This window comes from Nerophis ophidion, linkage group LG11, assembly GCF_033978795.1.
Source record: "Nerophis ophidion isolate RoL-2023_Sa linkage group LG11, RoL_Noph_v1.0, whole genome shotgun sequence".
Lineage (NCBI taxonomy): Eukaryota > Metazoa > Chordata > Actinopteri > Syngnathiformes > Syngnathidae > Nerophis > Nerophis ophidion.
The window spans coordinates 39,959,478-39,969,477 of record NC_084621.1 but is presented as its reverse complement, the minus strand read 5'-3'; the positions used below and the strand labels follow the sequence as shown (position 1 = coordinate 39,969,477).

At 43.8% G+C, this 10,000-nt stretch overlaps 1 protein-coding gene and 1 long non-coding RNA gene across 3 annotated transcripts in view; one reads left to right on the top strand and one right to left on the bottom strand.

Moving 5' to 3' along the window:
• Window positions 1–10,000, bottom strand: part of LOC133562075 (uncharacterized) — a 35,829-nt gene that overhangs the window by 18,484 nt on the left and 7,345 nt on the right. The window lies entirely within an intron of this gene.
• The window catches only part of LOC133562073 (metastasis-associated in colon cancer protein 1-like), a 10,294-nt gene continuing 1,805 nt past the window's right edge, over window positions 1,512–10,000 (top strand). The window contains exons 1-3 of one of the 2 annotated variants that reach the window (XM_061915909.1): window positions 1,512–1,645; window positions 7,956–8,126; window positions 8,211–10,000. The exon at window positions 8,211–10,000 is cut by the window's right edge and continues 222 nt beyond it. In XM_061915909.1, coding sequence (XP_061771893.1) covers window positions 8,012–8,126; window positions 8,211–10,000 — 1,905 coding nt within the window. In that variant the 5' untranslated portion in view covers window positions 1,512–1,645; window positions 7,956–8,011. The remainder of the gene's footprint in view (window positions 1,646–7,955; window positions 8,127–8,210) is intronic. The other variant, XM_061915911.1, reaches the window with a different exon arrangement.

Below are 10,000 nucleotides of genomic sequence, written 5' to 3'. Positions count from 1 at the left end.
TGGGGTCGCGGGGGGCGCTGGCGCCTATCTCAGCTACAATCGGGCGGAAGGCGGCATACACCCTGGACAAATCGCCACCTCATCGCAGGGCCAACACAGATAGACAACATTCACACTCACATTCACACACTAGGGCCAATTTAGTGTTGCCAATCAACCTATCCCCAGGTGCATGTCTTTGGAAGTGGTAGGAAGCCGGAGTACCCGGAGGGAACCCACGCATTCACGGGGAGGACATGCAAACTCCACACAGAAAGATCCCGAGCCTGGATTTGAACCCAGGACTGCAGGACCTTCGTATTGTGAGGCGGACGCACTAACCCCTCTGCCACCGTGAAGCCCTTTAACAATATATTGTAAAATGCAACTGCGCAGTAAAAGATAGTGTAAAAATATCCAACTTTAATGCATTTATGTATGGTATTTGTATATCAATATTTTTTTGTAAAACTGTATTTTGCCAAACCTAAACATACATACAAATACTATACACAATATTTTACAGAACAAATAATATTGTTGAAACAACCCAGGATAGTAATTAATTTGACCCAGCATTTGGGTTGAATATTCAACCCAGCAGGTTAAACATTATTTCGTGCAGCCAGGTCAGACCATGAGGGGCTAGAAATAGAAAAAAGGAAGACTGAGGGGGAAATTGCAGGGACAAAAGGGTGATACATTTTAATTTCCCCTCAGGAATTAATAAAGTATTTCTGATTCTGGTTCTGATAAGACAGCGAGACAACAACAGCAACCAAAACAATAACGTTAACAACAACAACAAAACAATATCAACAAACAGGGTATGTACAAATATGATGGTAAAAGTGATAGCAAAGAAGCAGTTAGTAAAATAAATAATAATACAGAAATGTCAATGAACATTATTACACTACAAATGAAGCAATTCAAATACTGATAAAATAGCACTATTGATAATGAATGATAACAATTACCTCGATTATCAACAATACAATTGTTCAAATGCAACAATACATATATGCAATGGTTACTTGAAATACAAAAGAAAGCAGAAACTGTAAATGGAGGGGAAGAAAGAGAAGCCCACTATATTAACCTTGTAGATTGTTATGGTAACAATAGGTTAAGCTTTGTCCATGTGCCACATCTTACCCAGTTTCCCGTAAGGCAAGAACGTTGATATATGTTTGATTAAACGTGATTGTATGCACAAGTGTATGTATGCTTGTATATGTACAGTGTGTGTAATGTAAAACAACTTAACAATTGCAAAAACGATGTTTAGCTCTCATTCAAATATTTAGACTTTTTGCCACAAAAGTTTGTAACAAGACATATTGTAAAAAATATATATATATATACAAAAAACAACAACAACATAAAACATGTAAATATTTGTAAATGTTAAATCAAATAAATAAGAATACCGCGAAAATATCACGTTTGTATCGATCAGACAATGATACCAATTTGGTATCGATACAACCAAATCTAAGAAGGGTCCGCCCACCCTCACTTCAAACTCAGTCACTCCCAACATGCTCGGCGAGTGAGCACACAGCGGCAATGCGAGCAAGAGGACACATCTTCAGAAACAGTGTCAAATGTCTCTTTCCCTGACTGTGTGCCTGAACAGAACTACAAACATCTCATGCCAACGGTGAGAGCTGGTTTTGATCGAATTCTAACGTTTTTTATACTTCTATTTGTGACCATAAGAAGTGAGCGGCAGTGTGCTTTAAGGGAGTCATTAATGTGTAACAACTACACAAACACACTTGTTGTGACAGTGATACTGGTGTCCATTGCAGCTCTACTTTTGTCCATTTTAAATACATACGTGCTGCTCAGGTGTGAACTAAGATAGTGATAAATATACAGTATATTTCAAGTATGTTACAATTAAAATGATTAAATCTGACAGATTTGTAGTATGGACACTTGTCTGACAAGACGCATAGAAAAAACTGTCTTATACACCTGACAAGACCAACCTGTTTTTGTGCGCTGGCGTACAAAAACATCATCAATGACTCAGTCACTGTGACAAGGTATGAATCTGTTTTACTCTAACTAGTGACAGATGGGAGGCTCAGGCCTTTATTCTATCTACTTGGGTAGTGTTTCCCTGCAAGACAGACAGAGGTTCACAATACTGAGAAATAAAACAACAACTTAAAGAATACCGTGGATGTGTTGTTAAACTGTATGTTACCACTCTTAGACATGTAGTATCATTAGGGCCATAGCTGACGCGTGGAGTGAAGTTGTGATTAATCAAAAACATCCTTTAACAAATTAGATATGCAAATCTTATCTTTTTTCTACTATTCATTATCTGGTCTAATTTGTATTCTCTATTCATATTTACTTTTATTAATTACATAGCATTATCCTACTCAATTAATACTTGGCTAGGTTAGTTTTGTATATGTTTAATTGGTTCAAATATTTGAATTAATCTAATCCGCTGTCCACAAAACTGAATTTCAGCGTTTTTTTTGATTGGCCCTATACATAGAATAAAAATAATTAATTCCATCCATCCATTTTCTACCGCTTGTCCCTTTTGGGGTTGTGGAGGGGTCGCTGGAGCCTATCTCTGCTGCATTTGGGCAGAAGGCGGGGTACACCCTGGACAAGTCGCCACCTCATCGCAGGGCCAACACATATAGACAGACAACATTCACACACTAGGGCCAATTTAGTGTTGCCAATCAACCTATCCCCAGGTAAATGTCTTTGGAGATGGGAGGAAGCCGTAGTACCAGGAGGGAACCCACGTAGTCATGACGAGAACATGCAAACTCCACACAGAAAGATCCCAAACCTGGGATTAATGATAAAATCTTAGATTATTATTACACATTATACTAATTGGATTTGTAATTTATAACTCAAACCTAAAATGAGGGAATCATTTAACAACATGCAATTTGATTCCGATTCTTGGAGTAACGATTGCATTCACAATCAATTCTCGATTCAACACGATTCTAACGGTAGAAGAGAAAGTCAAACACAAATACGAATAGATGGAGTAGATACTAGTGATTTAGGGCTATATAAGTAAACATTGATTGATTGATATTGAATGGGTAAAACAAAACACATTTTTGGGAGTAATAATAGATGATGAAATGAACTGAAAATCTCATGTAAAAAATATACAACATAAAGTAACAAGAAACACATCAATAATGAATAAAGCAAAACATGTTTTAGACAAAAAAATCACTTCATATTCTTTACTGCTCACTAGTGTTACCATATCTGAGTCTTTGTACAGAAATATGGGCAAATAACTACAAAAGTGTGCTTCATTCAATAACTGTGTTACAAAAAAGATCAATTAGAATAATACCTAATGCTGGATATAGAGAACAAAAAACCCTTTATTTATTGAATCAGAAATATTGAAATTCAACAATTTGGTGCATTTGCAAACAGCTAAAATTATGTTTAAAGCAAAGTACAACCTGCTACCCAAGAATGTACAGCAATTCTTCTCAACAAAAGAGAAGTATAACCTTAGAGGAAGATTACATTTATAACATTTGTATGCCAGGACAACACCTGACACCTTTAGCATATCCGTATGTGGAATTAAATTATGCTCCTCTGTGAGCTACCACCTTATCGTGGTAGAGGAGTTTGCGTGTCCCAATGATCCTAGGAGATATGTTGTCCGGGGGATAAACAGGTCCGAGGTGAGGGATCAGACAAAGAGCAGCTCGAATACCTTTATGAAAAAGACAAATCATGGAGCAAGATTTCCCTCGCCCGGACGCGGGTCACCGGGGCCCACCTCTGGAGCCAGGCCCGGAGGTGGGGCACGATGGCGAGCGCCTGGTGGCCGGGCCTGTTCCCATGGAGCCCGGCCGGGCACAGCCCCAAGAGGCAATGTGGGTCACCCCTCCAATTGGCTCACCACCCATAGCAGGGGCAATAGAGGTTGGTAGCGCTGTGAGCTGGGCGGAAGCCGAAGGCAAGGCACTTGGCGATCCTCGGCTACAGAAGCTAGCTCTTGGTACGTGGAACGTCACCTCACTGGGGGGGAAGGAGCCTGAGCTAGTGCGCGAAGTGGAGAAGTTCCGGCAGGATATAGCCGGACTCACTTCGACGCACAGCAAGGGCTCTGGAACCACTTATCTCGAGAGGGGCCGGACTCTCTTCCACTCTGGCGTTGCCGGCAGTGAGAGGCGACGGGTTGGGGTGACAATTCTTGTTGCCTCCCGGCTAAAAGCCTGCACGTTGGAGTTCAACCCGGTGGGCGAAAGGGTAGCCTTCCTCCGCCTTCGGGTGGGGGCACGGGTCCTGACTGTTGTTTGTGCTTACGCACCAAACAACAGTTCAGAGTACCCACCATTTTTGGGTACACTCGAGGGAGTACTGGAAAGTGCTCCCCCGGGTGATTTCCTTGTCCTACTGGGGGACTTCAACGCTCATGTTGGCAATGACATTGAAACCTGGAGAGGCGTGATTGGGAAGAATGGCAGCCCGGATCTGAACTCGAGTGGTGTTTTGTTATTGGACTTTTGTGCTCGTCACAGTTTGTCCATAACAAACACCATGTTCAAACATAAGGGTGTCCATATGTGCACTTGGCACCAGGACACCCTAGGCCGCAGTTTCATGATCGACTTTGTAATTGTGTCATCGGATTTGCGGCCTCATGTGTTCGACACTCGGGTGAAGAGAGGGGCGGAGCTTTCTACTGATCACCACCTGGTGGTGAGTTGGCTGCGATGGTGGGGTAGGATGCCGGACAGACCTGGCAGGCCCAAACGCAGGGTCTGCTGGGAACGTCTGTCAGAGAGAGTTTCAATTCCCACCTCCGGAAGAAGAACATGTCACAAAGGAGGTGCTGGACATTGAGTCCGACTGGACCATGTTCCGCACCTCTATTGTCAAGGCGGCTGATTGGAGCTGTGGCCGCAAGGTAGTTGGTGCCTGTCGGGGCGGTAATCCTAAAACCCGTTGGTGGACACCAGCGGTGAGGGATGCCATCAAGCAGAAGAAGGAGTCCTATCGGGTTCTTTTGGCTCATAGGACTCAGGAAGCAGTGGACAGGTACCGACAGGCCAAGCGGTGTGCAGCTTTAGCGGTTGGGGAGGCAAAAACTGGGACATGGGAGGAGTTCGGGGAAGCCATGGAAAACGACTTTTGGACGGCTTCGAAGCGATTCTGGACCACCATCCGCCGCCTCAGGAAGGGGTAGCAGTGCACTATCAACACCGTGTATGGTGCGGATGGTGTTCTGCTGACCTCAACTGTGGATGTTGTGGATAGGTGAAAGGAATACTTCGAAGACCTCCTCAATCCCACCAACACGTCTTCCTATGAGGAAGCAGGGCCTGGGGAATCTGTGGTGGGCTCTCCTGTTTCTGGGGCTGAGGTTGCTGAGGTAGTTAAAAAGCTCCTCGGTGGCAAGGCCCCAGGTGTGGATGAGATCCGCCCAGAGTTCCTTAAGGCTCTGGATGCTGTGGGGCTGTCTTGGTTGACAAGACTCTGCAGGGTCGCGTGGACATCGGGGGCGGTACCTCTGGATTGGCAGACCGGGGTGGTGGTTCCTCTCTTTAAGAAGGGAGACCGGAGGGTGTGGTCCAACCATCGTGGGATCACACTCCTCAGCCTTCCTGGTAAGGTTTTTTCAGGTGTACTGGAGAGGAGGCTACACCGGATAGTCGAACCTCGGATTCAGGAGGAACAGTGGGGTTTTCGTCCTGGTCGTGGAACTGTGGACCAGCTCTATACTCTCGGCAGGGTTCTTGAGGGTGCATGGGAGTTTGCCCAACCAGTCTACATGTGCTTTGTGGACTTGGAGAAGGCATTCGACCGTGTCCCTCGGGAAGTCCTGTGGGGAGTTACTCAGAGAGTATGGGGTATCGGACTGTCTCCGATCAATGTCAGAGCTTGGTCCGCATTGCCGGCAGTAAGTCGAACACATTTCCAGGGAGCGTTGGACTACGTAAAGGCTGTCCTTTGTCACCGATTCTGTTCATAACTTTTATGGCCAGAATTTTTAGGCGCAGTCAAGGCGTTGAGGGGTTCCGGTTTGGTGGCCGTGGGATTAGGTCTCTGCTTTTTGCAGATGATGTGGTCCTGATGGCTTCATCTGGCCAGGATCTTCAGCTCTCACTGGATCGGGTCGCAGCCAAGTGTGAAACGACCGGAATGAGAATCAGCACCTCCAAGTCCGAGTCCATGGTTCTCGCCCGGAAAAGGGTGGAATGCCATCTCCGGGTTGGGGAGGAAACCCTGCCCCAAGTGGAGGAGTTTAAGTACCTAGGAGTCTTGTTCAAGAGTGAGGGAAGAGTGGATTGTTAGATCGACAGGCGAATCGGTGCGGCATCTTCAGTAATGCGGACGTTGTACCAATCCGTTGTGGTGAAGAAGGAGCTGAGCCGGAAGGAGAAGCTCTTAATTTACCGGTCGATTCACGTTCCCATCCTCACCTATGGTCATGAGCTTTGGGTCATGACCGAAAGGATAAGATCTCGAGTACAAGCGGCCGAAATGAGTTTCCTCCGCCGTGTGGCGGGGCTCTCCCTTAGAGATAGGGTGAGAAGCTCTGCCATCCGGGAGGAGCCCAAAGTAAAGCCGCTGCTCCTTCACATCGAAAGGAGCCAGATGAGGTGGTTCGGGCATCTGGTCAGGATGCCACCTGAATGCCTCCCTAGGGAGGTGTTTAGGGCACGTCCAACCGGTAGGAGGCCACGGAGAAGACCCAGGACACATTGGGAAGACTATATCTCCCGGTTGGCCTGGGAACGCCTCGGGATTCTCCGGGAAGAGCTCGACGAAGTCGCTGGGGAGAGGGAAGTCTGGGTTTCCCTGCTTAGCCTGCTGCCCCCGCGACCCGACCTCGCATAAGCGGAAGAAGATGGATGGATGGATGGACGGATGGAATTAAATTATGGAATTGATTAATCAAACAAAGCACCGTATGATTTAGTTTAAAAGACAGTTCAAACTACAGGTGTTCACAGAGTACACATAAGCGGTAGTAAATGGATGGATGGATCTTGAACACTTTTTTTGAGATAAAGATTATTTATGTATTTAATACTTGTTTACTTACTATGATATATTATTTATTTATTTATTTATTAGTTTGTCACCGTGTGTTATAGAGAACATGGAAATGGGATAAAATTGCTAAAACATGAAAAGGGGTAGGATTAAATAAGCTCAGCTTCTTTCTACTCCTTTTCGGACGTGCTGTAATGAAACAACCGGAAATATGTGATACATTACATTGTATTGTATGCATGTTTGAAATAAACTGAAACTGAACTGAATTCAACACAATTCTTGATTCAAACTGACTCACACAATATAATATCTAGTATAATAATAATAATAATAATAATAAACGTTTTAAAACGGGTTAAAAAAGCCCCTGGCTCATGATGTATGTAATGATGGAATTAAGCATGAAGATAGCTAAAAACATCTTTAAAAATGGTTTTGTAATATTTTTTATAGATTTAAAAAAATATTATGAATTGATTTAAAATCGTATAAAAAAACAATCACGATTGAGATTGACCACTCCGAGTATTTACTGAAACATTTTGGACACCTCCATTCTGTATTAACACGGTTGTGGTTAGATATTTGTATGCACTCGTCACAGACATAAATGTTATATTAATTTTGTGCTACTTAGGCTATTGGTGAACACATTTTTTTCTGGGTGTAATGGTTATACAGCGCACTTTTTCATTTACTGAAGGTTTGGGACCAATTGGTGTTGATTGAGGATTTTCTCTACTGGCTTGGCACTAATTATCTAATTTAAGACCCAGCTGTTAGTTTTCTTTTGTAGACCATGTACCAGGGACTTTTAGAGACTGTGTAATTGAATAAGAGTCTGAATTAGAACATTTACAGCATTTAGTTTTTAGGTCCTAGGGCAGTAAACAACAAAACAAATCTGGTTTTGCTGCTTGACTCTCTTCCAGAACTAAGGGAAACCTTTCAAGATAATATGCTGTAGCATGACATTACAGATGAAAATATGGCGGCTGGAAGAGCAAACTGCTTTCCTCGTGCGGGTAGTCTCCTGCGAAGTAGGTCAGAGGGTACACTGATTGATCTGGATGAAAATACATTGAGTGGTGAAATTCTGAAAGGTAAAACTAATTCTCTAAATTGTAAGAAATACAATCAGAAATTGTTTATAAAGATGAGTTACTGACATGTGACATTTTTAATAGGTGGAAAGGCATCTCAAGTGATAGAGAAGCATACGTCAACAGAAAACCCCTTTTGGAGCAAGCTGTCAGAATCAAACCCTTTCTTAGATGACATTGTACACACCAACAAAGATAAGCTTATTTCCAACGCAGCCAAGACATATTCAAGTACTGCAAACCACCTGCAAACAGACAATACAGACAGCATTAGCACATCCTCAGATGAGGGCAACTACCTGGAGAAGAAAAACAAAGCTAACAACAGATCTGGGAGATGGAGGAGTGCCACAGACATTCTTGATGAATTTGAAAGAAAAGTGCCAAAGAGGGTAAACAGCTTCAGACCACCCCAGACCGTCCTACACCCTGATTTCGAGTGGCTAAAAAATGACAGAGAAGCCTATAAGATGGCCTGGCTGAGCCACAGGCAGTTAACCCGCTCATGCCTGGACCTAAACCTGATGAGCCAAAGTCCTGGATGGGCTCAGACTCAGGCTACAGACTTTCAGGTCATCTGCAAGATTGGCAATGCTGGAGGCTCAGTTCAGCTGCCAGACTCTGACATTAGTATACATTTCCCAGAAGGCCATATTGCTCCTGGTGAAGTACAGGAAGTAACACTGAAGGCAATGCTGGACCCTCCTCCTGGACTCAATAACAACTACACAACAACTATCAGTCCACTTTTGGAAGTAGTGCTAAGTAATATCAACACAAAGGGTACGATCTCCTTAAGGATTAAGCTGTCTGGAGAGGTGCGAAGTGACCCAATTAGTCAGGGTTTCACCACAGTGTTTGGCCTTATGTCTAGCAAAAGAGAGGGCCCTTATATCAGTGTAGATAATTGTGATGTTTTAAAAAACACAATGCACATGAAAGTCCAGCACCTGAAGACACATTTTTATGTGATAGCAGTCGCTGAAGCTTCTGCCATTCAGTCTCCTGCTACATCAGTCTGGGATTACCTTCACCGCCAAATCACAGTTGCCGTTTATGGACCTAGGTACATCCATCCAACTTTTAAGGTTGTAATAGTCGTGTGCTGTCATGAAGAAGTACCGCCAAAGCTTCCCTTTACAGATATTTGTAGAGGAAACAAGCATCTGCCGCCACTGGTGCTGCAGCTGTGGGGAATGCATCGCCTTAGGAATGACAACCTGCATGACTTGTTTATCACTGTTAGCCTCACAGGCTCTCCGTTTCAAATCCGACATGAGGACAAGGTGAAAGAAGTGAGGCAAAGCAAACTCAAAATAGGGACGGTTTTGCATTTACCAGTGGCCTTATCTTGCGCGAACAGCAAAGACATGAGTTCTTTTGAGGTAGATCTGCAAGTGGCAGAGTTAAGGTCTTCAACTGTTGCTGTTTTCCAGGTCCCTTCTCCTCCTGTGGCACCAATTCGATGTGACAAGCGCAATTCAAAGAAGACAAGTCAAATAAAAGAAGCTGAAATGTCAAGGAACTCCTCTATTCGCGAAGAAAAAAATCCAGATATTTCCAAATTTAAAGACAGACCTGTGAACATAAAATGGTACGGTGTAGCTCTAAAGTCAGTTCTCCGTCAGCCACGTGTAGACTACCTACTGGAGTACTTCAAGGGAGACACAGTGGGTCTCTTATCAAAGCAGACCGTTAGATCTGTGGGAAATTCAAAGGCGAAAGAGTGGTATATTGGATTCCTAAGGGGCAGGACTGGTTTAATACACTGCAAAAACGTCAAGCTCATTACAGCCGATCAAGTGATTGACTTTACCGGTATTCAAGTGACCACAGACGTGCTTCTGGACAACATGACACTGCCCTTCAAGAAG